At 42.0% G+C, this 27734-nt stretch overlaps 2 protein-coding genes across 3 annotated transcripts; both read right to left on the bottom strand.

The window, feature by feature from the left end:
• Positions 1 to 142: 142 nt before the first annotated feature.
• PDCD2 (programmed cell death 2) lies at positions 143 to 5164 on the bottom strand. Its single transcript, XM_027685889.1, has 6 exons — positions 4843 to 5164; positions 4509 to 4760; positions 3782 to 3967; positions 2613 to 2728; positions 1271 to 1387; positions 143 to 581 (listed from the first exon to the last, which is right to left on the bottom strand). The coding sequence occupies exons 1-6, from the start codon at positions 5144 to 5146 to the stop codon at positions 411 to 413; spliced, it is 1146 nt and encodes a 381-aa protein (XP_027541690.1). The 5' UTR covers positions 5147 to 5164; the 3' UTR covers positions 143 to 410.
• Positions 5165 to 5328: 164 nt separating this feature from the next.
• GNPAT (glyceronephosphate O-acyltransferase) lies at positions 5329 to 27184 on the bottom strand. 2 transcript variants are annotated; one of them, XM_027685860.1, is made up of 16 exons: positions 26910 to 27184; positions 23252 to 23443; positions 20652 to 20828; positions 19708 to 19837; positions 17419 to 17546; positions 16909 to 16984; positions 16163 to 16314; positions 15942 to 16072; positions 15034 to 15257; positions 11987 to 12232; positions 11231 to 11310; positions 8727 to 8867; positions 7724 to 7823; positions 7537 to 7630; positions 6306 to 6367; positions 5329 to 6004 (listed from the first exon to the last, which is right to left on the bottom strand). In XM_027685860.1, exons 1-16 carry the CDS (start codon positions 27144 to 27146, stop codon positions 5961 to 5963), a joined length of 2214 nt encoding a protein of 737 aa, XP_027541661.1. In that variant the 5' UTR covers positions 27147 to 27184; the 3' UTR covers positions 5329 to 5960. The 2 variants fall into 2 exon arrangements, with proteins under 2 accessions (XP_027541661.1, XP_027541669.1); XM_027685868.1 differs by having other exon boundaries at positions 23252 to 23440.
• Between the last annotated feature and the right edge of the window lie 550 nt (positions 27185 to 27734).

The following is a 27734-nucleotide window of genomic DNA, read 5'->3' as shown; positions in this document are numbered from 1 at the left end:
ACTCCTCTACAGCTCCTGAGCATAAGCAAAGTGAGTTTACAGTAGTCTGCTTTTCTCTGAATGAATGTTAATTTTTGAGTAGCACAAAGTCCTGATAGACACCAGTCTTCTAAGTTTTTGAAGTTCTATCACCAACAAAAGATAATTTCACCAATCCAAAGCTTTTCATCTTTATTTAAACATTGAGAAATGAGATTTGAAATGAAACTCACAGAACAAACACATCTGGCTTCATTTACCAGGTTGAAATAAAAGCTTCCCCGGAGCACAGGAGAGAGGCTGTCGAGGTCTAGTTATAGCAGTTTTATCACTGTTACAAGATCCGCTGTTAACAGTGACTTCTAGTTCAACTACCTGTTTGCACAGTGCAGAGATACAATGAAATAAGGCAAGTATTCCATTTAGATGACTCAACTTGGTAAAACATGGCCCACGGAATAGTCTTGTTTCCATATGAACTCTTCCAGGTATTCGTGTGCCCCACCGCAGTTGTCAGCACAAGTGTACACCACCAGCGTTCCCCAGTCAATGCTCTCTCCAAGGCTGTCAACTTGAAGGTAGTTCAGGAGCTGTGGCATAATCTTCAAAGAAAACCAAAAGATTTAGAGGCAGGCCACAGCTTTCTCCGTTCTCCCTGCTTCTCTTTCTGAAGAAGGATCCTGCATTTGGTGTAAGAGAATTTATGTCCTCTTACACCAAATCCCAGTTGAAACGACTGCATGCACCAGCTCAAATAAAATAAATTTGAAATTCCCAAAGCAGTGTATTAGATACCTAGAGAATCAAAGGCATGGCCCTACTTACTTCATCTATAGAAGTTTTAATTGACCTTATAAGCCTTGCCCCAATTCTGAGCCTCACTCCATTTGAAATCACCTTCATGACTATGTTTAACCATTTGCATGACATTAAGTGTATTCACCATGCATACATCACTAGCATTCAAAATTTTACAGCTGAATAGTTCCAGCCAGACATATTTACAATTCACATCGTGAAGGCCTTTTATTTTTTGAAATATATAATACTGGACTCCTGTTACTTAAGAGACAGTTCCATATTCACAAGAGCACCATTTTATGGATAGTGCAAATTATCTGGTGGAAAAAGCAGTTACAATAGTAAATAAAGGCTCTGTGCAATCATTTAGCATAGTTAGTATGTAGCAACTTCAAATTTCTTGCTGTAACTACAAGCCAACACCTATACAATCAGATCCTGTTAAGTCTGAAATACATTACCTGTATTATTTTTAAATGAGTTTACATACCTGGAATTCAAAAATCCTTTTGGCACCACATAAACAATTTGGGATATCTTTTTCTTCAGGCCTGTTTTCACCTGACACCCAGATTGGGCCTTCTCCTCCTCTGCAGTATCTAATAATCTGAAATAGTAATAAGAACTTAAACTTCTGCTCTATCTTTTAGTTTTGGTATAAAATTGGTATTTACAGCTAGACAAAGCTGTAGACAGTGCAGAATAAGGTCAGATCCTTTAAGTAATAACCATGGCAAAATATCATTTATAAACGTGGTATTCTAAATAAGATGGGTTGTTTTATATGCGTTTTCCTAACTATGCAACACTTTTTCAATGATCCAGGGATAAATTGCAATGATAAATTCCAATTGTTTGCATTTCCCTAATTAAGGGACCCAGAAATGTATGTTACAGTCTTGAGATGGGGAAAGAGCAGCTTCATAATTAGCACACAGAACTGCACACAAAGTCAGGAATGCAACCCAGCTCTTCTTGTAATGCATCTAAATGCAAGTGGATTGTCCTAATGCTCAAGAAGGAGGCATTTTCAGACATATCCTTAGTTTTTCTGTTCATAGCAAATCAGGCATTATCAACAAGAGGACATTGGGCAGATCAGTCAGTACAGGGATGATCAGAGAGAGGCGATGCACATACCTAAAGCAGAGGAGACACTCAAGTCTCCTACTTTTCATATATGTACCTTAACCCCTCAGGTACCAGGCAAAAAATTGAGAGAATTTTTTCTTCCTCCACCACTTTCATGGATTTAGGCCTGTGTTTCCTCTGAATGGAACCAGGGACCATGCTTTTGTTTGACAATGTGACTCAGCCTCTTGTAATAGCAAGAAATAGTATGAGGGGAGAATTTCTGTTTGAAATAGTAAAAATTTTAAAGCCATCACTAATTTCTTCAATCTTAAAAAAGCCAAACCACCTCCCAGTGCAGCTGGTGACAGTGATAGAGCTCTTCTCTGCAGTCTTCTTTCTGCTGAGAAGGAAAGCCAACAGGGCCACAGGCTAGGGAATAATGCAGTGGTTCACCATGTCCTTTGGTTAGAACCACGTCACAGGATGGCAGGTCTTCCCACGGTCTGGGGGGTTCAGCACCCCTGTGCCATCTCATCCTGACTAACTTCTGTTTGAGATAGATGAGCAGGTGCTGAATTCTTACTTCAGCATGACTTATGATGTGCACATAAGGAAATGAGGGGGTGTTGGTTAGGTATGTGGAGGGTGAGGAGGCATCCCCATTTCTAACTAGGTACAAAAGGCAGTGAAACATGTTGCAGGTGCAGCAGGATGCTGTGCCAGAACCACAAAGTTCTAAGGCCGCACCATCTTCTGACCTGCTCTGGTTCAGCAGCTACTTTTTCTTTAAACATTTGGAAGATCTTGTCTTCTTCAGTCTCACGTTTTGCCAATGCTTCCAATGTCTCTTCATCTAAGGACTGAAGTGCTTCACCTGAACAAGAAAAAAGAACAACAAAAGTTACGGGCTAATACAATACAGTAAAAAATTAAAAACTATATTAGCACCTGTAAATGCATTTTGCTTCAGAAATCATTGGTTGCATAAATCACTCAAAGATTTCTTTCTTTTTGGTGCATGTTAAAATTTGGTCACACACAGGTTTATTTACTAGTTTTAGTTGCATTTTAAACATAGATGTCAGTACTGGAACACTGGAAAAGGGAAGGAGTTAATTGATTACAGTTTATGGCTCCCAGTGGGTATCACTGAGACTGCAGAACCTTCAGGGTATGACATCTGAAAAAGGGCAACAGTGCCATGCATGTGCCAGACTTCAGTTTCTAGTGCTGAGCAGTGTATCTGTCACACAACAACATTCATATCAACTCAGGGCACTAAACAGTCTTGAGACAGCTTTGGACCACAGCAAGGCACAGCTGGGAACCCAGCATCCTTCCCCTGCACTACCACAGACTCTCACCCTGGGTGTGTTCAAAGCTAGTGTTGCAAAGCTAGGTTGCTGCAAACACATCATGAATTTGGGGGGAGCAGGGAGGAAGGGGCCTGCACTTCAATTGCTTAATTCAAGGTCAATTAAAATAGCCTCAAAACATTTTTTTTTCTAGCACAGACAAGGAGATTTTAAGCATTTTCCATAAATTAAGACAAATGGAACCAACTCAAGCCAAGACAGTTTAATTTAATCTCCCAATTCCAACAGCATCCAGCAGCTCAAGGTCCTGTCCTTCTCAGTTGAGTTGTTCCTTACCTATTGGAAGTATGCAGGGACACAGTGTAACTACAAGCTACCTGCAGCAACAGCTGCTTCAACAGCTTCTGGGGTCAGGGCTTATTAAGTCTCTCCCATAAAAGCAACTTATATTACGGAACATCTACAACAAACTTGCACCATAAATGAGTGTAGAATTAGCCCTTTTTCACCAGTAGTTTACAATGAACACTTAAAAATCACAGTATTTTATATTTTAAAGATGTGATACAGACTTAATTGTGAAGAATTACAGGCAGCATCTTATTTCTGACCTGCGCTGCCTGTAGCTCCAAGTTCCTCTTGTTCTTTCAGGTCCTTTGATGTCTCTACAGCTCCTTGTTCATCACCAGGATCTATAGTGCTGTCATCAGGAAATTCTGGTTCCTCAGGTTCTATCAAAATTTCATATTCTGGAAAAAGGAATTCATTATGCTCTGGAATTGCATCCGCCGAGTCATCTACAAAACAGAAAACAGGTACCACTTCACAACGTCATCTCATATTTCACGTCCTTCTCCCCAAAAGCCACACAGCAAACTACGTAGGAACAATACAGTACAAACATGGTATGAGCAAGAATGATTTACATCACTGCTAGATGGGACTAGAAGGTAAGAAACACACTATATTAAGGACAGTGGAAAACTACAACAGGTATGTTGCTTTGAACATACTGTAAACCTAAGTGATATGGAAGGCAGACTAAACAGTGTTAGCAGCAGCATTTTACAACCCCAAACCATGCAGTTTCGCAGATCGGTGCATTTTTAAAACTCAAAACCTGCAGCTTGGCAGCTCGGTGCACATCTCCTTCTAACTAGCACACGCAGACAAGCGTGCATCAGGTGCCCTGATGGCCATAACACTTCTCATACTTTTCTATGGCATACTGTGAGTAACCAAAGTTTCCACGAGCGCATCAAGCACACCTCCAGCATTTAACCACCCGGTAGCACGTGGTTTCCCCCGCCTCGGAGGTCTCCGCTGCCCCGGACCCACCTCCGGCCGGGTGCTGCCCGCAGGAGCGGCGGTGCCCGCGGCGCCAGTCCAGCGCCTGGTGCTCGGGTCCGCAGTAGGCGGCGCGGCGGCAGCGGCCGCAGCAGCGCGGCCCGGGGCAGCCGCACACGCGGCACAGCGCGGCGCCGCTGCTCAGCCGCACCGGGGGCGCGGGGGCCGGGCCCGGGGGCGGCTCCTCGGGGGGCGGCTCCTCGGGGTACGTGTCGTTCCGCCGCGGCAGCTGGTTCCGGAACACTGCGGGAGACAGGCGCCGGTCAGCGCGGAGGCGGCCGGCCGCCCTCGCCCCTCCACCCCTCCCTCCCTCCCTGCGCCTCACCGCGGAAGGGCCCCCGCGGTCCCGAGCCGCGGTAGCAGGCGGGGCCGCGGCAGGCGAACACGAAGAGGGTGCGGTGGAAGGCGTCGGAGCGGCCAGGCAGCGGCGCGTAGAGCTGGAGCAGGAAGGCGCAGGGCCGCTGGCAGCGGCTGCATCGCAGGGCGGCGGGGCCCGGCAGCCCGGCCTCGCCCAGCCACGCCGGCCGCCCCCCGACCTTGCTGGGGAAGTAGGCGCTGCGCAGTCGCCACGTCCCGCCCGGCCCAGCCGCCGCCGCCGCCGCGAAACCCAGCTCCACTCCCGGAGCCATGATGCCTCCGCCGGCCGGGCCCCGCGCACAGCGGCGGCCGCTCCCCGGAACAGCCCGCCCCGCCCCCGGCGTTCCCGTGATCCGCCCCCTCGCTCCCCTTCCCCCCGCGCCTGTTCCCGCTTTGGGTCTGTAACGGGCACCGCAGTCAGCGATGGGAAGGGGGGGAAGAGATGATAGACAGACACGTTATCGGCGCTGCTTTAATTCAGTGTTTAAATATAACATTCATGAAGTAATTAAAATAATGCCAAGTTGCTTTAAAAAAAAAACCCACACCCAACCCAAACAAAAAAATACCAAAACACAAAATGCAACACAATTAGCAGTCCTGGTTATTGCCCAAGGTTTCATTTGTGCTCTTCATTCCTTATGAACGCCTTGCCTTGCATTTAGCCAGCCCACAATGTTTTTTTTTCTAAATATTAACAGCAAGTCTTTCAACTCCCTGTTACATTTTCATATCCATGAAATATTTCAAACCAATCACATTCCTTGTTATAAGTCTAGGAAAACGTATTTAGGTAGCGATTACTGTTCACGTCTCTTTAAATACTTATCATTAAAAAAAAAGACAATGTTTAATTTGTTTTAAAAAACAAAAGATAGTGAGGATACAAATACAACTCTAACCCTCACAGCAGCAACTCCTAAGCTGTCATGGAGAGCTGCCCAGCTGTAAAACACCTCTCTGCCTCCCAGCTTGCAGGCTGGCTGGGCAAGAGGGGAACCTTGCTGGCTCCCATCCCTGCTCCAGCAAGGCAGTGGTCCGTGTTCTCAGCAGGCACTTACATCCACTCACAGTATCAGGAACCACTTAGAGTCGTGCAGCCACAGGTTTCTGTACAGGTATCCGAGCATCTAACAAAAAAAAGGGTAAACACTTCTGATCAACCTGCTACAAACACCATGCCATTTAACTACTTGTTACTTTATTTCTCTTGGTCATTGGTTTGCACAGTATGTGAAATAAAGAAGGGAGATTCAAAGCTGCAGCCAATGACACCAGAGAAAGTATTGTAAAAAAAATATTACTAGGATTTTTACACAGTTAAATCTATGGAATTACTAGGGAAAAAGCACTACATTGAATGTATGTGCATTGTCCAAAAGGAATTTATAACTTGATAAGCTCTCTTCAAATTAATTAGAGAACACTTACCAAACGTGTCCAGGATTTTACTAACAGCCTCTTGATTTACATTGTAAGTGAATCCATTCGACCTACAGTTACAAGAAAAAAAAAGTTTTTTCAATGAATATTTCTTATTCCAGTAATTTCTACACAAATATGAATTAAACCTGAATTAAAACCTGACTTAAAACATTTTCACAATTACATAATATTTATGTATTACTATTAAATTTAAGGACATCAGACTTCTACTCAAGAAAAGTTATGCTTTCTTTATCCTTTCTCTTGTTCACAGTCCCCATGCCTCCCACTTCCCTCAATTTCAACAGGGGACAACTGCAGGAAGAAAACAATTGTTTGTTTTCAATCATGTATTTTTCAAGACTCTCTGAAACTGAACCAAATATTGATCTGGTGTCAAATTTTGTTGCACGCAATTTATTCCTTTTACTTGAAAGTGCAGTTTTGCTATACACATCTATCTAGCACAGTGCCGTGGCAGGGGACATAACAACTACAGTACTTTGTGCACTTTTCAAGAGCATTACAAACCTTAATCTATTCATTTCCTGAACAGAGGCATAAGGAAATAGCTCAGGGTCATCACCTGACAACTATGTTCTGTGAAACACTCAAGACACTGCAGGGACTTCCTTGGTCATACTTTTAAATACAGTAAGAAGCACCACAACACAAATTAATTTGATAACACAATAATGTGTATCATCGTACTTTTGTATAACAATGGTGGATTTTAATCTTAGGCCTAAAAACTATGAACTGTTAAAAGACTTTAATGATTAAGCTTTCAGTTAAATTGCTTTGAGATGGCAGTGCTGAACTCCCCCAAAGCTAGCAGTATTCCCGACTTTTGCTTACATTGCCTGACAAGGCTTATTGTAACACACAGAGTAACTCTCCTATTACAAATAAGCAGTTCTGTTCTTTCTGCTTATCAGAGCCTTGGGAGAAAATCTGAAAACCAAAAGGTAAAGGGAGTTAGAAGCAGCCTCCTAGTAAGTTAATGTTGCGAGGTCCTACAGAAGTCTTTTCACTATGAGGATGTGCCATTCTGCTTGTACAGAAAGGAACTACTAGGTCTTCACTATGATTCCAGAAATCCAGTCAACCACTATCTGACTGGTGCTCAGGCAGTTGGGGTTCTGCTGTTTAGTTTCATACTAAGAGTTCAGACATTAAGAATTGCCACTAAAACTACACACTGACTTCTACAGATTAAAAAGCCAATGTTGCTTACATTTTCTTTTTCTTCACAGCACCTAGTTGCACAAGAGCTGCTAAGGCATTTTTCTGCATGTCAGAAGACAGGGCTTCGTAACACTGCGTAACCCCTATGGAGAGAGCAGAAACACAATTAAAATTTTTATAATTTTCTATTAACAGGCTACTCTTGTAAAATCATATTGCATAACAGCTGTACACACCCTTCTCAAGAAGTTGAAAAACAAAGTTGCGGACTCCAGGTACAAACTGCTTCTCGGTAAATGCTTCTTTCATTTCCTTTGAGAGGTATCTGAAAATTAACTAACATTTAAAAGAAAATTAGCATTCCTTTCTTTTTGATTGTCAGCTTGTTATGAATTACAAACAGACATGTCCTTGTGAGTATTACTATTCCACTTTGAAAAGTGTAGGAGAGGAACTCAAAAGGTCACTACATAGGGCATCTGAAAGTTTTATTACTGTTTTACAGGCATGAGAATCCCAATATTAAAATAAGGTTCAGTATTTCCATAATAGTTACCTCAGACATTAATTTAACATTCCTGTTCTAACAATAAAAAAGTTTAATTTTTTTAAAGCAATATGTGTTTCACAGATGGGAAAACTGGGCTAATCAGTACAGTTCGGCCCAAGTCACACATCAGATCATTAAGAGATTCCACTATGTTAAACATCTACAGTCCACCAATCCTGTGCTGACATACTTGAGATTTTAGCCTCCTGGATTTGTATACATTGCTTACTACAGGAATGTAAGTGTTTAATCTCTTTAAAACCTTGGAAAATCATAAGAATTTAAAGAGATGCAGATGTGATTAATGACTCCCATAAAAGCTATCAGACAGGAGATGCAAACTCATTTCCACACCTGGGAGGCCAGCCCACATAAAATGAATTAAGCAAGAGCTCCTCGTAAAAAAGAACAATGAATCTGGTAGCAGCACACTCCCCATGAAGCCTAAAAACCTACAATGAGCCATCACACTACAAGATAGTTACTGCTTTAGTAACTGGAAAAGGCTGAGTCAAAAGCTAAAATCAGGATCCCAGGGAGGGGGTGGTGTTTTACTGCTATTTGTAACTCTTGCACTTGCCCACCATGAAAACAGTCACTATTTATGCTGCAGAAGTATCACAGCTCTCCTACCTTCCTTTATAAAACACAGGAAAAAAAGAAAGATAATTTTCTAAAGGACAACATACCTGGTAACCTTCCACAAAAGGTCTGAACATAGCTGACAAGAAAGACACCGTTACACTTCCTTTGTCGGTAGGGTAGATCTCCTGTTGACTCGTTTGAATGGCATCACATTTTGTGAGTAGAAAACATCCTTCCTCAAAATCCTGGGCGAGAGATGCATAACTGACATTTTAACATTTACAGAAGTCCATTTCCCACAACATCAACACCAGAAACCACAACAGGGCAAGACTTTCATTTCTGAACTTAGTTCTCAAGAGACTTGAATCAATATTTTCCTATCTACCAGAAATACCCTTACAAAAAGGCAGTGGGAACATGTTCTTAAACACAGCAGTATCTCGATGCACAGCAGGCCTTGGCACAAAGAAAGTGGTTGTGGCTGCTATTGCAAAATCCTCCCTCAGGATTTTGTCAAAATAGGGTCAGGTTGTCTGATTTAATTTTTTTCTGTGGGTATTTCTTTTTTGTTCATCTATTATTAAAGTAAGAGTTTGCCTTTATCTCATGTCCACTGTTTGCAATAAATGATAATACAGTTCACTGACCTGGCCTCTACCAAAGAGACAACAAAATGGCCAAAAAGTTTACAAATTATGGAAATGTCAATGACAATACCATTTTTCTGCCAGTATGGGCATAAGGGGGAGGGGACACACACACAGATAACACAAGGGGATGGCACATAGACATGACAGACACATGAACAAATAAAGGGGTGGGTAAGAGATTGCTTAACATTACAGCAACTCTTTCATCTGACTCCAGTAAAGTCAGTCATAGTCAGCCACCTTCCTGCTCCCTCCTATGTTCTGCCACTTCAAAAAAGCTACAAAATAAAAAAGCTACAAATAAAACTAAACATAACTGTGCCAATCAGCCTTTTTAAAAATCCCAATTCTCTTCTATATAAAAAATCTATGAGATTTTAATATAGTCACAAGCCTTGAATATTCTTAGAAAAACTATGCTTATCTCTTTTCTAATGCAGGAAAGATCACAACTATCACCATCAGATATTTGGCCTTAGCATTGACAAAAATCCCATGTAATTGGTTTAAAATCCAGACAAAAAATTCCACATGGACTTAACAATATATATTGGGTATGATGTTGAACCAGTTTTTTTACTGATAAGCCTGTTCTCACCTGCATTTCAAGCTGGCTGGACCAGAGCCAGCTCCAACTCAACAGGTTTGTGTACAAACTAACAGAGCAAGTCCTGCAGAGAGCAAGTGCTGCCCGCAGTTTTCCCACTTGCCTGTGTCCAGCTGTGCTAGGGGTGCACACAGGCACACTGAGCCCTGCAGTAAGGCAGTACACAGGAACAGTACTGCCTTTGAGTTGATAGTTGCATGGGGCAGGAGGTAGAATGAGGGGAAACTCTTTTAAAGCAAACAGGATGCAACTAAAGCTTCCATAAGACTCTAAGAGGGACACTGCTATGCCATAGGAAAGGTCTCACTTCAAAAGACTTCACAGGCTGCATCCCTCATTGTGCTCACAATGTACTCCCTGACTCTCCATGAGATAAATGCCAGTAATAAAAAGCTAAAAGGGCTCAACTATAAACCATCGAAATATTGAAAAAAAAAGTTTACTAATACACTGGAATATAGAAACCTTCAGAGTTCAAGGCCCAAGAGGAACACTAGCCATTGTATAGACACAACAGGAGCAGATACTGCCATGCTGTGCAGTCAAGGAGAGCTGGGCATAGAGGCACACTCGAACAGCTGAGGCACTGGGTGTTGTCAGGCCTCTGATAGCCCAGCCATCACTGACCACACACATGGAGCTATACAAAACAACTAATCACAGCAGCAGGAGAAGGGGTATAATCACCCAGAGGACAATATGTACTGAAATTTAGAATTGCATACTCTATTTGTGAAAGATAATGGCATAAACCAGTCGGTCATTAGTTGGTAAAATACCTATAGTTTCACTTTCACAAAGAGCAGCAGTGCCCCTCTGCTACAGAGTCTGCAAGAGCTTTTAGAAAAAATTATCCTAGTGTACCCTCAACAAGAATTCCAGTTTTGTTTTTATGCTGACAGAACATACCCACTCTGTGACAGAATTCAATTAAATCTACATTAGCACTTTTTTCTTCACTGCCCAAGGTCTCTTTCATAACTGCAGAGCAAGAGGACAGTATTTACACTTCATTTAAAAGACTGCTTTACATATATTTTTATATCTGTGCTGGAAAAGTGGTAGCTTTATGCAAAAAAGCCAGACTTCTGCTACAGTTCATTATAATAGTTCAGAATTGGGCAATTTCAGGGAAAAAAAAGATTGCATATGCAACCTTGTGGATTCAGACTACATTTTGCAACTAATCCAATGACACCCTTTTAAATTCTCCCTTCGACTTACAGATCAAGGTGATATGACTGTAGGTGTTTATCGCAAAGCATTTGTTTTGGCAGAGCCCTGAAATCAGATGCTATTTTAGTTGGCTGGAATTAAATCAGTATTTTGGTATAAAGACTTTTTTTACCTTTAATGAAATGCCAGGAAAGAAGATAAACTCATCAGAAAAAACATCTCTCAAGAAGCTGAAGCAGCTATAGACTTCCTCTGGAAAAAATATTATAAAGTACTGTTGTTTAAAAACATAATTTAAAACATGCAAGTGAAAAGCCATTTATTCCCTATTTGAGAGATTACCTACTTCAAATAAAGTATGGAATTGACATTAAAAGCATACATACATACATATACAGCAGAAACCACCATAACAGAACAGCAAGGACTCAAAGAACTTGATTCAACTGTTAACAAAAGGAAAGAGCAAGGAGTTGTAGCTTCTCAGAACATGCTTTAAATGCCACATAATCAGATGCTGCAAAAAACTTAAGGTATGAATTCTGCAAAGTTTCTTTAAATACCAAATATTGGAAAACACTTAACTACTTCAGAAGCAATAGCGGGAAGAAAGATTGAGAACTGACTGCACTGTATAAATGCATGAGTTGCGTGCAACTTGGAACCCAGGAACTGAGATCAGCTCACCTTGCCCCTGCCCTTTCAGCACAATATACCTACTCCCAAAGGTGTCAAAAGGTAAACAAACAAAAAAAGACAAGCAAATTACCCACATGCCCCCCCAACACATCCACCTTAAGCCATAGGCCTTATCCCAAGTATAACAGTCTCAAATAGCTCCCTCTAGCAGTCACAGGAACCTTAAGCTCCTCTCACAGCTGATGGCACAAGGAGCAAAGCCAGCAGATTCTCAAGAATCCAAATGTACCTTTTCTAAAGCTGGGTGTCATCTGCAAGGCAAGTGCCACCAGAGATGGACGCACAAACACGTTCAGCAGCTGGTTTCTGTATGTGGCACACATGAGGATGGCCAGGGCACGCTTGAAGACAATCTCCCCTACAGCTCCATCTTCCACTCCTTTGTCACTCAGGACCACGTGGCCATCGACAAGTTGAGCAATGTTGGAATGCAGCGTGAGGCCAGACAGGACTGCTTTTTTGGCACACAGGTTATCTAACAGGAAAACACAACACTCAGGAAGATGCAAAAGGGAGAATAACTCTACTGAAACAGCCTAAAATGCACCACTCTTTCATTAAGTTTATCACTGAAGACCAATTATTACATGAAACATTCAGTTGGAGAGATGTTCCAAAATAATCCATACCAGGAACTGGCAGCCTAATAGTATGACACGGCGAGAACTAATTCCAGACATTTCTCTAATTAAAACACTTTAAATTCAAACACTTTAGTTCATTCCATTTGCTAACAATGACAAATGCTTCATTTGTCTCTGGAACAAGTATTCTGAGCCTTCACGTAAAAAGAGGAAGATCGGTTTGATGGATACGTTCATCACTAAGGAATTGGAGACTATAATTCTGCTTAGGCACTTCTGACACTACAAGTTTTAAATCAGATGTACAGGTCCTTATAACCCTTTTCATCAACTCTCATACACAAGGAAGGCCTCATCCCAAATTAAATTTATGGAAATCTTAACATAAGTATTGTAACGTAACATACCTACTCAATGAGAAACTAGACTGTACTTAAACTCAAATCTCTTCTTGTTATGTAAAATAATCCTTTCTAAATGCCTAAAGTAAGGAAGTGTGTGGGTTGCAGCTTTTTTTAAAAAAAGAATTCTTCCAAGGCAGGCATGAGTATCATAAACCTGTGAGCTTTGGTAAAGTTTTTTTGTCAGTGTGACACACCACAAACTTTATCCAGATAAAGAGCAGTATCTCTGCTCTTGAAAATATACTCACCTTTTTAGAATACCTTAGACTTTAAACACTACCAAAAGATTCCCTGCATCAAAATTGGAATCAATTTGGCATTCAAGGAAAGAAGCAATAAATACTTTTTACTGAATACTTTAATACACTTTGCATGTTCACAGCACCACAAGCATATCACATGAGTATAGCCTCTGATAGAAAAAAACACCTATTCTTTTCCTTTAATACAGATTTCATGCAGAGTCTCCTTGCATCTTATTTACTCCTTCAGCCTACTTTAATCCAGTTTTGCTAAAGCTCCCGAGTTTCTCAATGCAATAGGAAGCAGAAGACTGAGCAAGTCATTCTGCAGTTCCTGTTTTGAATATAAAATTTCTAACAGCCAAGCAAATGTTCTGCCTGTAACAACCAATCTGCATCACAAAGGAAGAAACAACTAGCTGTTCAGAGACAGAAGAATGGACAGGGTACACATAATTGCTGACACCACCAAATTATGTATGTATTCTTTCAAATTATTGACAATCCAAACCAAAACAACAAACCTTGTTTCTATGGAACTGATGCCTCGAGCACAGCCAGCACACTCCAACAAAATCTGCTCAGTTGTTGTCATTCCTCTATTTCATTACCATGTCTATTTGTTATTCCCCAACTATATCACAACTCTACTAAAGCAAATGCTTATTCACTGTTGCTAAGAAAATAAACAAAATAAATAAGCTAACCTGAATGTGGTATGTTGTTCAGTTTAATGTGCAGTAAGATTCTAAATGTTGTTCAAATACTGCCATGAAATTCTTGATTTTACCAGTCTGGCAGAAGCAGAACTTCCCTGTTTCCCTGCAGTGTGGATCCCTGAAAGAAGTGGGTTTTTTTCCAGAAATGACAAGAGTTCTGTTATACCAGTAACCAGCTTCTATTTCTTTATTGCAGTAGTGAAAGGGATCCTTGTTTATATAATATAATGGCCCATCTTCGCGAACGAAGATTTGGGGAAAGGTCTTTTACCTTTCCAGCCTGCGCAATGGATTTTTTTAGGTGAGACACAGCCTGCGCTGAACTGAGCCCACCCTTTAATCCTAAGGTTCATCTGCCGGGGCCAAGCAAGCTTGGACAATGGCAGTGAGGTCCTCAGGACGTAGGTTTGTTTAGAGTGTCCTTCTCATAGATGGATGGCCACACAGGGCTAACGACCTCCATCAGGCCAGGAGACCGGGATTTGAACCCGTGGTTGCAGCAGTGAAAGTCCTGCACGCTAACCACTAGGCCACCAGGGGTCTCATGTTTATATACAGGACTACAAAAGCAAAGATCCATGGTTTAAGTCTACCTACAGTGAATAGCTAAATGGTGCATTACACAATATTTTTCTTTGCTAGCTTTACTACTTACATCCTGAGGCTCTAGAATTAATTACATGTGCCACCCTGGCTCACAGAGGGAAGTTTAAAACAGAAAATCTGAAAGGACAAGCAATCTTTCAGCAGTCTGCATATATATATTAAAAAAAAGAGTGTGTGTGTATAAGTATATAAATAAAACCACAAAAGAAGCCTTCTCTCCAAAAGTCATCACTGTTTCTGGAGATAAAGTGAAATTTAACAGACAACTGAAGAGTTTTGATTTTTTCTCCCCCATTTGTTTCCGCTAGTTCTTTGCCACAGTAACAACTTATATTACAGTCAATATCAAGCAGTAAATGTAGCATTACACCAAGTTAACTGCTGCAGATCAGAAAATTGCCTGTGACTTCCACAGGGTTCAGAAAGATAGACACTAGACTAATGTCAGTACTTTAATACAAGTACCTTACCATCTCCCCCTCATTTAGGATATAATAGTAAAATATCTGTTCTCCTTCCACCTAAGAATTTTTCAAAGTAGTACCTTCTACAGGTTAAGTCAAAACCTGTCAGGTTTTAGCATAATTTTTAGCATACCCTAAAATCCATTTACAACTCTGAGAAAACATTCTATGAAGCTGTCACCATACACTGCTTCCACAGAAATCTAATTTATCCTTCATAAGCAACAAGAGGAACAGAAAACACTTTTTGTGCATACCAGGCCATTCAACGAATCCTCCAAAAGTCCGTGTTAAGCCTTTAAGCCATAGGGTCTTTTCTAATAGAAGTTCAAATTCCATGGCTGGCAAATTCTGGAGCAGGAGAGCAGCAACTAGCACCCATGGGCTCAAAACCATGTTTTCTATTTGCAGGAGCTCCATTTTATAAGCTACGTCACTGACAAATTCTTGGATATCCTCTGATGGCTTTTGGGGAAGATGCCTGAAGAGAACAAGGCAGTTCAAAGTAAAGAGCTCCAAAAACTGGAATATAAATCACACCCCCCTTCATTTCTTCCATATTGCTCCTAGACCCATAACTACTTTACAGCAACTAACATCTAGAGGGTGATTCTATCTCTGTGCTATGTAGAACAGAAGTATAGAGCGAAACATCAGTAGCTTCATGACTACTTGAAGCACAGAACTCTGTATTGATGCTGTACATTTGGTATCTTCAAATAAAATTCAAAAGCATTATGTTTTACATAACAAATTGCAAAAACCACTCAATTCAGTCACAGCTACAGCTCCCTGAAACATGATCATTTAACAGTTTGCAGGAATAAAGCAGGAAGGGAGGGAAAGGTGGAAATTTTAAAGTGGCAAAAGCACTGAATTCTCAGAACATAGAGCTTTGCCTGGCTCATGCATCATCATTAAATGTTAAAATGGCATCTTCTCAACACAGGGCAAAGCCAGTCAAGTAACAACCCATTTCAGAAACACCCATTCACAAGCATGATAAGCCTCTGCTAAGGCAAAATAAGTTCAGTGGTCTCAACAGTCAGGCAGAGGGAGGCAAGAGAAGTTGAAAACAAAGTACAAGAGAACATCTTAATTATTTACATAGGTGAGGACTAAACAAATGTTTTTCCTGTGCATACACCATGGAAAGATGCGGTACCTGGGAACCAAATTGTATGGGCACCGATTGATTCTCCCAGATGCCAAGTTTCTAAGGGACACCGGCTGGCCAACGTAGATATGTATGGTACCAAAATTGTCACTGAGGATTCTTCTGGCTTTTAACAACCCCTATGAAAATGGGAAGAGCAAAACTCAAATTTTGGTGCTACAGGGTGCGTATACATCCACTTATGTCCTGTTCTTAAGGAATTTACATACAGATGTAGATTCTTTGGGCTTTGGGACTCCTAGGAGTTCATATGCATAGAGAGATTCTTCTAATATCCTCTCATAACTGATGCTAATGGGAACAAGGTATGTGTCGAAGACTTCACGTTTAAAAAAGGGTTCCATCACAATGCTGAGAAGACCTGCAAATTGGAAAAAAAAAAAAAGTGAATCACCTGTCCTTTTCAAAGAGGGAAAAGAACTGCAATTTAACTTTGAAAAGGGTATCTCTGCATTTTAGAAACCAGTAACAGGTGTGCACCATGCCTGTTTTCTCTTCAAGCAAGCAGAAGCACAAGACATTGCCCAAGCTTTAAAACAGAAGGTAAATGGGAGCAATGCTTTTAGATAGCTATTTGTGCTCTTTTCAGCTGACTGCTCTGTGGTCACACAGTATCTTCCTTTTAAAGACTCCCTATTGCTTTTACAGTTAGATTACAATATTTCTCTGCTGGTCAGGAGATGCCTATTTTCTAGGCAGAAAAGGGTAAAGAGTAATTGAATTAAGTACACAATGGATAAAAGGGAGCAAAAGCAGTAGAGTGCAAGCGACATGTATTGCTGCTCTTTGTATGGCCTTGGAACTCCAACCATAATATTTTCCAGTACTTTGACAGATTTCCCCAGTTTCCCATACTTTAACATCCTTTTCTATCTGAAGAGCTTACAAAGCACATAGCCAGTAATTAAAACACTAATAATAATAATAAAAAGTTCCACATTTTCAATAAACCTACCAAATTTTGGAGTCAGAGTCTTGGCAGTGCGGCTTCTAGTCCCTTCAAGAAAAAATTCAATTGGGGCATAGCCACTCTTCAAAAGTAAAACAAACAAACAAGCTGGTCAGAAAAAACATTTCTTCTTTATTGCCCACAAATAGTTTTAAATACTTCAAGTGTAAGTAAGTTATTTTTTTTAATGGAAGATATGCATGTCTAACTTCATTCATCTCTATGTCTATATTCATTCATTGTATTTGCCACATCATATAGTTAAATTAATGAAAATATTGTATCTGTCATGAGATATGGGCACACAATCCAAAGCAACTGATAAAGCAGTAATTTATCACTTACTGCTGAACTGTAATAACAGAAAATGGTCTTCACCTACAGCAATTCTGATGTAATCAGATCTCCGTGAAGGCTTTCAATCACATACCCATAACAGCATCCTGCATATTTCACATGAATCATTCCAACAGTCTTTCTTAAGCATTCATTTTCAGAGTTTAGTAATTTATTTACCCGCAACATTGTTTTTACATATTCAGCAAACACTGCCCAGTAGAGTCTGTTCCCACCAAAGGAACGTCGCATAAAAAAGGCACCTGCCCTTCGTAACAGCTCACCAACTATTTTCATTCCTAGGAAATCTGAAAAACAATCAAACAGAAAACAAACCCACACATATACAAAATTTATTGATTAATATCAGCCAGAAGAATCAACCATGTTCTCTAATACACCAATTACCAGAATAAAGAAAATCTCTTACAAGGATTCCATTGTTGCCAATATGCTTATTTGCCTTCAGATTGCCTAGCAAGACTTGCGTAGACATGAATGGCATATTATAATATGCTTTCAATTTTTTGTGGTAAGCTGCATTCACTTAGAGCTATTTATTTTCATAATTTAGATGGTCAGAGTTCAACCATAATAAAGATTAAATTTTTGAAGTATATTGTCTCACTCATTTGTAGAAAAAAGCAGTTACTATTACCTGGCTAGTTAAACTACATTAGATCATTTATGAATCCTGAATCATCACTTTGAGGGATGTACATCAAACCAGCTAAAATTTTTTGTAAGTTTTTTAGTTTTAAGGAACGACGGTCAATGCTTAACTTGTCAAAACCAGGAAACACTTAACTTTAAAAAATTTCTTAAGGAAGCATTTAAAATGAGTCTAAACAGCAGGTGGCCATGTGCCACTTTAACCTCCTTGCCACTTCAATCCATGAAATACTTGAGAACAGTTATTCACTAAGATAAATTCACATTTCTAGCTGCAATGCTGACAATTACTGCCTTGAAGACGTCATAGATGCCAGAAACGTGATCCTAGCACCAGTTAGATTCCTGCTAATGTACTGCATGAGGATTTACCAGTGTTACTGACAACTGTTTACCTTCCCTTAGCTACTCCCCACAGATCTATCTATATGCTACTTGAGGCCAAGTGATAATTAACAAAGCAAAGGCACTTACCACCTATATCAGGAGAGTGTCTTTCCACTCAGCACAAGTACCACTTTGAGAGTGAGTTTGTAAACCTCATCTTGTGAAACTCTAACACGATATGCAGTAAATACAACTACAACCACAGAGAACTGTAATTGCTCCAGAGGAATTAAAATAATACACACATGCAACATCAAGCTGCAAGCCCCTAATTCTTTAGGAGAACTTTGACCTTGAAGCACCCAAAACACTTAAAAAAATGTTAATCATTAAAAAATCCCTGTAAGCTAAACGAATAGTATCATAAGATACCATTTTGAGGTCCAAAACTCAAAAAGACTCTAATCCAAGTCAGCAAAGGATTACACCAATACCTATGACAGCATGTGAGCAGATTTTGAACATAATAATGTAACACCTTGATCAAGGCAGCTATGAGACACTGACTTGTGAATTCACCAGAATCTAACCTGTATCACCCAGATGCAAACTCAAAGAACAGGGGAATCTAATCTTCCATAGCAAGCACATTCTCCCAGCTTCTGCTGGTTTTCTACTGGTCTTTCCAACCTCTTGACTGGAAAAGTAGACTACAGTAAAGCAGTAGGTTCCCAGATCTTTGCTAGCTTACCTGTACATATTACAGTGCTGCACTAGACCTTGAGGTGGTTTTCTGCCTGCTTAGAAGACCTAGTGGATACCCGAGACTTCCAAGATCAGGCTTCCCAGTTAAGTCCTTACAGACTCCAGGTTTTCAAAACGCATATTAACTCAGAACACATTTACTGTTCAAGTCTTCAAGAATTGTTTCCCACAAATATACTGGATTTGTCTGCTTTAGAACTAAATATGTCCAAATCCTGACCTCTGACATGAAATTTTGCTTCCCGGCCAGCTTTGCTCTCAGCATTTCACATAACAGAGTTCTGCCAATGCTTCAAGGGAATCAGTCACAGCAGTAACAAGCACAAGGTGGTTGACACTTCGTATCTGGCTACTATGATTGCACTTAAAACTGTATAATGTACCACCAGAAGTTCTGCTTTCACAGTAGCTCTTGGGCAAGTTTTTGCCGGTTCCCAGGCCATAAAAGCAATAGAGAAGTTGTCTTTGCAACTCTTATCTTTGCCCCAGCCTTGGGTCTACAGATGGGGTACTTCTGGGTGAACTTGATATGAAAAAAAATTCAGCACCAGTGAGAAGCTTTCAGACATTTTAAGCCTCTCACCCAAGGAGGCTTTAACAAGATATATTCGGAACAGATGTTGAACACAAATACTTGTGCAGCTACCATACCCCTTGCTACCGATTCTCTGAATCCTGAAAACATTGTTAAAAGAACATACTTGCCTATTCCTGCAGCAATGACAGGCAAAGCCAAGTCATACGTATATAGCAAATAAGACAGCATCAAAAAGTCTACATAGCTTCGGTGACTGGGCAGCAGTACCACTGGATGCTCCTGAATGGCGTGTTGCAACTAAAAAAGAACAGTGCAAACAATATCGTTCCAATATTTACCGACTGACTGTTGAAATTTGCAAATGTAAACTTTCACTGGGCTTAAGACAAACAGAAACTGATTTGTTTGAGGGTGGTTTCTCTGTCCACATACTCTATACCTTTTTCAGCACGGAATCCATAGGAAATTTGGAGCAATTGTTTCCAGACCAGCAACCTGTGGTTCACAGGTATCACAGGACTCAAAAACTAGGGTCACCCCATTATGTGATAGTCTAATTAAAATCCCTCTTAATGGGGATGAAAAACCCAATAGGGGCTATCAGGACTGGCATTGCTGACTTTCAGGGAGCACAGTACACCCTCCAAAACAGCAGCATCCTGAAATGAAACAGGGAGACAATGGCTTCCAGGAAACTGAAGCAAACCTAAAGCATCTTCTACCTCAGAGGTGCTATGTTTCACTACCATTAGGTGTATGAAGGTTTTGCAGAATAGCCAGTCCATTCAGCCATGTAACATTACGTTTTCACCCCCAATTCAGCTAAAACTGTTATTATTTTATAGTATAATATAGAAAAGACTCTTTCAGTGGCTGATCTAAGAGAATCATGGGCACATGGTATTCCTTACCATAGAAAGCATTTGGAAAATGTACAAAAAGTCCTGATGGCTGTTTGCCTCTAAAATATTTATATATCATGTCTCTTTCCTCCCACATTTGTTAAGAAATACCAAAGGGTATTTTTCATATTTTTTACTTAAAGATTAGAGTTCTTGTCTAAGTGACTGGTATAAAATATTATAACTTTTTTTCCCCCACCCGTACTCACTCTCTGCATTCCTTCTTCATTCACACAAACTCTCTGGAAAAGCTGTTTAAATATTTTGCTCAGAGTAAAGGCAAAAAATCTGACAGCTCCTAACTGCATACGGTGGCCCATCTCATCCAGGATTTCCGTGGCTTCTTCTTGAATAATATCAGGTGATTCTCCCATCTCTTTGGCTAACTGAAGAGAAACAAAACAGCAGTGAGAAGTTGTTCCCTTCCCCTTGCGCATGCACACCATTCTAATGTGCCACAACTACTATGGTAGAACTACTGCAATAGTCCACAAGACTTTCTTTTATGTGATAGGCATTTATCTAATCATACAGAATCTGTTCAGTGTCTGTCAACACAAGAAAGCCAAGTGAAAGCTGTCCAAAAATCAAGAATGATCTTCGATGTCAATGGCAGGGGGAAGGGTGTGCAATGATTTCCTCCCACACACCAAACACACAGCTGAATGTTTTAACTTGCAGCATGTTCAGAGGAGATTTAAGTTCAAAGAATATTTCCTATATTATCCCTCTAAAGAAGGCTGTGTGCATTTTTCTTTGACTAGTAAAATTTAACCTACATTTGCAGAGATAATCACAACGGAAATATTTTAAGTGCATTTGGGTTAGAGTTTACAGAGAACCTCAGCCCTGTCACACTTCAATTTCTTAGTAACGTATTACTTTGGCAATGGGCAGCTGAATTGCATACAAAGCACTGTCTCTACCAACTGTGCATATTAATGACCTTTTTTCTGTTGCCATGCACATTCCCTTTTGAAGTTTCTTAAAACAGATTTAAATAATGGTCATCCCTTCTATTTGATACTTTGAATCTGGAAATATTTAATTGAAAAGTTAAGCCTTTTACTATTATGGAATAGGGAACATGAATTCTACTGAACAGAGAGGAGGAAAGAGAAGGAATGGCAGAAGAAAAAGCCACCAAAAAAAAGCACAGCTCCGTTTAGAAGCCAGCACTGTTTACCTATTATTTCTGTTTTGTGACATATGTGAAAATCCATCTCCTCCATTATATCTACTGTTTCAGTTGTGTTTTCTTAAATGCGTTATCCTTCATCCTAACTATTTCCACATGTAGTCTTAACTGATTACTTTAAATGCTTAAAGAAGTCAAAAGCTGCTTTCACTTCAGCCCAAGAAAATCAATCTCGCTTAGGAAGCCAAAAAGTTCTTCTTGTTATTCACTAGGTAGAAATACTGTTCTTACTCACCAGCAAAAGGATTACCACACAGATCATCCTGTGTGACTTAAGTGAACACCCACTACAGAACTAAGCACTTATTCTCCAAAATCAGGAATCAAAAAACCAGATCAGTGACATATAGGAAGCTAAAACGAACAAATGACCTTCATTTTGAATACTGAACTTTAGTAACCTCAACAATTTGGCACGAGAACAAATTCTGGTATGCCTGTGTAAAGTCATGTAAACCTTGCTCAGGCAGGAGGGTCACTAATCGTAGACTGTTGGGCTCATTGCCCAAGACAGTCTCAGATACTTTCAGTAATCTCTGTGCAAGGCTGGTAACTAGGCTGCAATGGGAGGTCTGCTAACCCCCTTCAACCACGTGATGCTAGCCCAGAACATATCCATCAAAATAATTTTCCATCAAAAATGCAGCACTTCAGAAGAAAACATCATACAAATGTCTTTCTGTCAAGTCCTCTTAAAGTATTTTCTTTCAGTAAATCTTTTAGTGTCTCTGAAGTTGAAAGACTTTTTCAGATTTCATACTACTTAGCAATCCATGATGTGCAACAGGACTACTTTGTAGGACATCGTTTACTTTGTCACATCATAACAGACACTGATACATCATTCGTAACACTGACCATTAAAATAAACAAACAGAAAAATTTTACAGCAGCCACTCACCACTCAGGACTAACCAAAACACCTTATATACTTCAATTCACTTGGAAGTATTTTTTATGAATACTGAAAATAGTTACTCTGCTAACTAGCACACACTCTTATTTCAGGCATTTCAATACAATATAAAATATCAGCCAGTCTGACCATAAAATACTTTATTCATTACAAAATAGCAGCTGCCCTTCATCTTAAAACAAAAATATGGTTACATGTTAGACAGTGTTTCAAAGAATTATCTGCGAAATGTAACTCTCATTTTAATGAAAGTAGCATCTAGGACTGGTTCATAAATACATCACTAGCCTGTAAAATTACAATAACACATCCCCAAAGCACAAAAATGTCTACGAAGAAGGAGAGTGCTTCTGTCTTTCACAATGCTGCTTTGTGGCAAGGACAGTGGAGTAGGAGTAGAAATTTAAAAAAAAAAAAGTCAGGCACATTGGATAAGTTAATGGTAAAGTGTTGAATATGCAAAATCAAAACACTGTTTCATGAATGAGCTATCTGACATGGCAGCTCTATGATAAATCAGTATTTGTTTTTCCTGCCAAAAGAGTATGGCTCTTAAGTTACTCATTTACTGAACTATCTTCCAAACTACAGCTATCGTTTTGACAAGGTCAGCAATAATCTCTTTTTCCCTGCTGCCACACAAAGCTTGACTGTGTTCACCCTACCTCATCTTACAGCTCAGTGTGCAGACTCACCTGCTTGATAACATATTGAACTTGCTCTGACTGGAGAACAGCACTTTTAATAGCATTTGGCTTGCAAGGTGAAAGTCCCTTGTAGATCACAGGAGTATAACATTTCATTGCATATCTCAAGTCACTGGACAACCGTCTTTCCTCCAAGATATCTTCAAACTCATCTCTTTTCTTTGATGTGAGCTCTTTCTGCTAGGAACATACAAATGAAGAATGAGACACCATCTTAAACCATGTGGTGATCTGCTTGGCTACAGCACTAGAATAATGGTATGCAATATGTCTGCAACGTTTTGGGGTTTCTTTTTAGCTTTCAATAACATCTGTATTCCATACTCTGTGAGTGCAGGAACAAATATTACCTGCTTGAAACAGTGATCCAGAAAGAAATTAAAAAGAAAAACAAACAAAAAACCAAACAAACAAAACCCCCCCAAACCCCTCCCCAACCCTTTCCAACTGCAAAGATCCCCAAATCAAACGTTACTTAATTCTGCCCAACAGGAAGAAGTTGAAAGAACAGCTAGGCTATTAAAGCTAAAGTCCCTTGCCGCCAGGCTCTCCATGATTAATAGGTATTAACTAAAACACCTTTGATTCCAACTCTTACTGCTTGATGAAGACAATGCCATGACTGACATTATAAAAACACAATCATCAACAGACAAAAAATAATCCCTGCTACTTAAAGTTTCATCTGGGACCTTGGTGACTCGTGGTGGTTTTCACAAAGCTTGGACATAAGATACATAAAACATAGCCAAGGAGGAACAAACAAAAAAACCCAACGCTGTCAGCCACGTGAAGATCAAAATGCCATATGGTACACACAAAGGTAAAAAGAGAGCACAGCCTCTGAGTAACCAATACCACTGCTAAGTAGGAAAACAAATGGTACATCAAGAAGTAATTGTATATCCATCCCACTGCAGAAATCTCAGAGGAAAAACTCTTCCCCTTGAGTCAGTAGATCTCTGTGCTGGAGAGAGATGTCTCCTATTATGTCCTATAACACCACAGTTTGTACAAATGACCCCTTGGTCTTTCCAAGACTGAAATTGTATTTCTCTAAACTTAAAAACAGCAGCACTAGCCACCAGATAAGTAAGACTACTGGAGTAAGTCTCTGCGAAACACAAATATAAAAGTATCGCTTATGATCAAGTATATCTATTAGAAGAAGATGCTAAAAATAAAAATGCTTATGTCTTCCTCCACAGTACCACCTGAAGGGTAGCAGAGGCATCCTTTTCATTCATTCCACTTCTTCTTCCTATATACGACCGGTGCAGAACCAATCTGATAATGAAGAAATAAACCACTTTGCTTCATGGGCTCTTACAGTGACCTTTTCTGGTGCTGAGCAGAAAGCCTGGCCAGCAAACATGCAGAAGAACACCAGGAACAGATAAGCAAAACGCCAAGCAGTGGCAGCTGGGTTTTCAACCCTGGGAGAAGGAGTCAGGTTCCACTGCCAGCTGCCCACAGCCACATCAGCAATACTAACAGAGTAATTGACATTTAAAGTAGAAAGCAAACCTTTAATCACTGTCCATTTATTAACACAAAATAATTTGGCAAAACAAAACAAAAAAAACTCAAATCAGGAATATCTCCACTGAAGAACGACAAAAATTCCTTCAAAGTTTAAACTGTATCAAAAGCCAATTTCGTTTTACTGGAGGACACAAATCCTACTATAATGTTTGACCTTCTCCTGTTCTTTTCACCACAAAGTATAGGCAAAAGGATGGTCTCCAAAGTTGCCTATACTGTGTGGGGAAAAGAACATGAGAAAAGAACATGAGAAGGTCAAACGTTATAGTGGGATTTGAGTCCTCCAATGAGACAATCCTTCTACTATAATCGCATTTGGTAGATTGTATAACTTTTCTTTCCACTACTGCATTTTAGAGAATTGCCTCACAGTAACAAACTCTCCAAAGACTTTCAAAACAATCCTATACAGGGTATTAAACCCAGGCCCATATTCATGTAAAACTTTTTGGGGTTTTTTTCCCCCTGTATAGTTTATAGCATTACAGTTTTCAACCTTTCTTCTTCCACAGCTTTAAACTAGTTGGTATTTTGCAAGAGCTAAGTAAGCTAAGAACTGTTAAGATGACTGGAAAGAGTTTGTATTAGCCATCTGTTGCTGTTGACACCTTATATCAACCCTCTTGATTAAAAATAAATCAGAAATAAATCCCTTATGCTCTGTAATGGCAAAAAAAAGATAGCTCAGAATAGCAGCAGAAATATTATTTGGCTCTAAGTATACACCTTCTTAGATCAGTGTGTGACGAGTCAGTTCTCAGAAAATATAAGCAACACTTATCTCAATTACAGAAGTTTAAATCCTGAAATTTGCAACTACACGAAACCCAGACAAAGAAAAGCAGCACTCAGCGCAGGCATCATCAGCCACATCAGCAGTCACTGCACTGCTACAGCCATTCCCCAACACTGCTCTGGTGAGCAGAGCTTTACAAAGGCCACAGCCCAGTGAAAAATCACCTCTCTGCCTCTGCTTCTCATTTCATGTTTTCAGACTTGATATGCAACTAATTTCTCTCCATGGCAATAGCTGTTTTTACACCCTGTTCTGAAAGAGCACTGAGGGAGCCAAACCACATACTTTGCCAACGACTTAAGATTTATAACATTGCTTTTACACGTTACAGCTAAGCCGCTGTTCCAGCTTCAATTGCCAACTGGTAGAGAGCACACTTAAAAAACATACTGTTGGAAACCTGGATATGAGAAAATTCAGTGACAGGCACAGTTACCGTGACAGTGGCAAAGTACAGAAGCAAAAGAGCGGGAGCCTGGAGCTTCTCCACTTCCATGTAACTAGGATATGCAATGTAACTATGGTGCTTGCGTTGCATTTGGTACACCAGCATACTGACAAGACGACAGAGAAGTTTGGGAATCTCTGCCGAAACAAGGAGCGATTTCCCTCTATCCCTAGTCCCCTCCTCCAAATGCTTGGGGGGAGATGGGGGGCTTTAGCACCCCACACTCAGACCTCCTTGTCTGAGGCTGGCAAAGGAACTGTAGGGAACAAACAAGGTCAATAAAGTCATTTCGACTATGTAACACGGGAAAACCCGTTTCTGCCACTCCATGTCCATGACAATCTCTCAGCGCTGTATTCACCGCCGCTGGCACGCCAGTTTTCTGCGGGGCTAAAACCCTGCGGAGCGCCCGGACACCTGCCGCCCCAAACAGCTGCTCCGGGACACAGCCTCCGCAAGGGAAGAGCCACGTCCCACTTTCCCCAAACCGGCTGGCCTTCCACAGCCGGTCTGAGGGGAGACGCGGCGCTCGGGATCGGTAGCCCAGGCTGTCGCGACTGACACGACAGGTCCTGGAGGCGCAGCTGGGGCAGAGAAGCGGGCCCAGGAAGGTGAACTGGTGAGGAGAGAAGTCCGGCTGCCGCTCGGCCGCCACCCGACCCCGCTGAGCCCGGGAGAGGCCTCGCCCCTCCTGTCGGAGCGCGGCCCCCGCTTCCCCGGGACCCAAGTCGGGGCAGAAGAGCGGGGGATGATTGCACAAACGCCGTCATTCCGCTTCGGAGTGACCGGCACCTCACAGTGGCTGAGGCTGGCAGCCCCTTCCCCCCGGCACCGCTCCCGCCGCCGCCGTTGCCTACCGAGTACATGGGCGCCCCTCGCCGCGCCCGCCCGGGCGCCGCCGCCGCCGCTGTCGCCATGGTCCTGCGAGCTCCGCCGCGCCGCCCCGCGCCCCGATCGCCCGCCCTACCCCGCCGCGGTGCCCTCCCGCCCGCCGCCGCCTCCCGCGGCGCCCATGGCCCCGAGCCGCCCCGACCCGGCTGCCAAGCGCTGTGCGGCGGCGGAGGGCGGGGGCACCGCGCCATGGGCGGCGCCATCTCGGGGTCGACGGGAGCCGCCGGGGATCACACGCCGGAGCGCCCGCCGGCCGCGGCAGCCATGGGGCCGCGGGAGCCGCGCCGCCGGCTGGAGGCGGTGCTCGGCGCCCTCTACGACCTGGGTGGGTGCGCGGGGCCGGCCGGGCGCTGCGCCGGCACCGCGGTCCTGCCCGGGGGCCGGGGAAGGGAAGGGGCCGGGCGTGTTCGCTCCGGAGCGGGGCGACGGCGGCCGCGTGGGGCTGACCCGCGGCATGTGCTCGGCTCGCAGGTGAGGAGCCCGGCGGCGCCCTTGGTGCCGCGCAGGACGGCGAGAGGAGCGCAGAGGCGGCGGTGGAGGAAGGAGAGGAGGAGGAGAGCCGGGGGCTGCAGCCGGCGGCGGGCGGGCGGCGCGGGGCCCGCGATTTCTTCGGGGAGCTGCGGGCCGAGCTGAGCGCCGCCGCCGCCGCTGCCCCGCCGACCCTGGCCGCGCCGCCGGCCGTGGAGGTCGTGGTGTTCCACGGGAGGAAGAGGAAGGAGTGGCACAGCCCCGCGGCAGCGCCGGCCGGCGGAGCCCAGGTAGGGCCGGGAGGGTAGCGGGACTCCACTGCC

Source organism: Neopelma chrysocephalum, unplaced genomic scaffold (genome assembly GCF_003984885.1).
Source record: "Neopelma chrysocephalum unplaced genomic scaffold, ASM398488v2 Primary Assembly neopelma1_23, whole genome shotgun sequence".
Lineage (NCBI taxonomy): Eukaryota > Metazoa > Chordata > Aves > Passeriformes > Pipridae > Neopelma > Neopelma chrysocephalum.
This window is presented reverse-complemented; position numbering and strand designations above follow the sequence as displayed.

What these genes read in the sequence shown, in the direction of transcription:
- PDCD2 (XM_027685889.1), bottom strand. Translation starts at nt 5,146, where the DNA reads ATGGCTCCGGGAGTGGAGCTGGGTTTCGCGGCGGCGGCGGCGGCTGGG. An exon ending in ACCGCGGGGGCCCTTCCGCG is followed by an intron (nt 4,761 to 4,842) that starts GTGAGGCGCAGG and finishes TGTCTCCCGCAG; the next exon opens with TGTTCCGGAACCAGCTGCCG. An exon ending in AAAGGATTTTTGAATTCCAG is followed by an intron (nt 582 to 1,270) that starts GTATGTAAACTC and finishes TTTTCTTTGAAG; the next exon opens with ATTATGCCACAGCTCCTGAA.
- GNPAT (XM_027685860.1), bottom strand. Translation starts at nt 27,146, where the DNA reads ATGGCGCCGCCCATGGCGCGGTGCCCCCGCCCTCCGCCGCCGCACAGC. An exon ending in CCATACAATTTGGTTCCCAG is followed by an intron (nt 15,258 to 15,941) that starts GTACCGCATCTT and finishes TGTTCTCTTCAG; the next exon opens with GCATCTTCCCCAAAAGCCAT. An exon ending in GCTGTGAAGAAAAAGAAAAT is followed by an intron (nt 6,368 to 7,536) that starts GTAAGCAACATT and finishes TTGTAACTGTAG; the next exon opens with GTCGAATGGATTCACTTACA.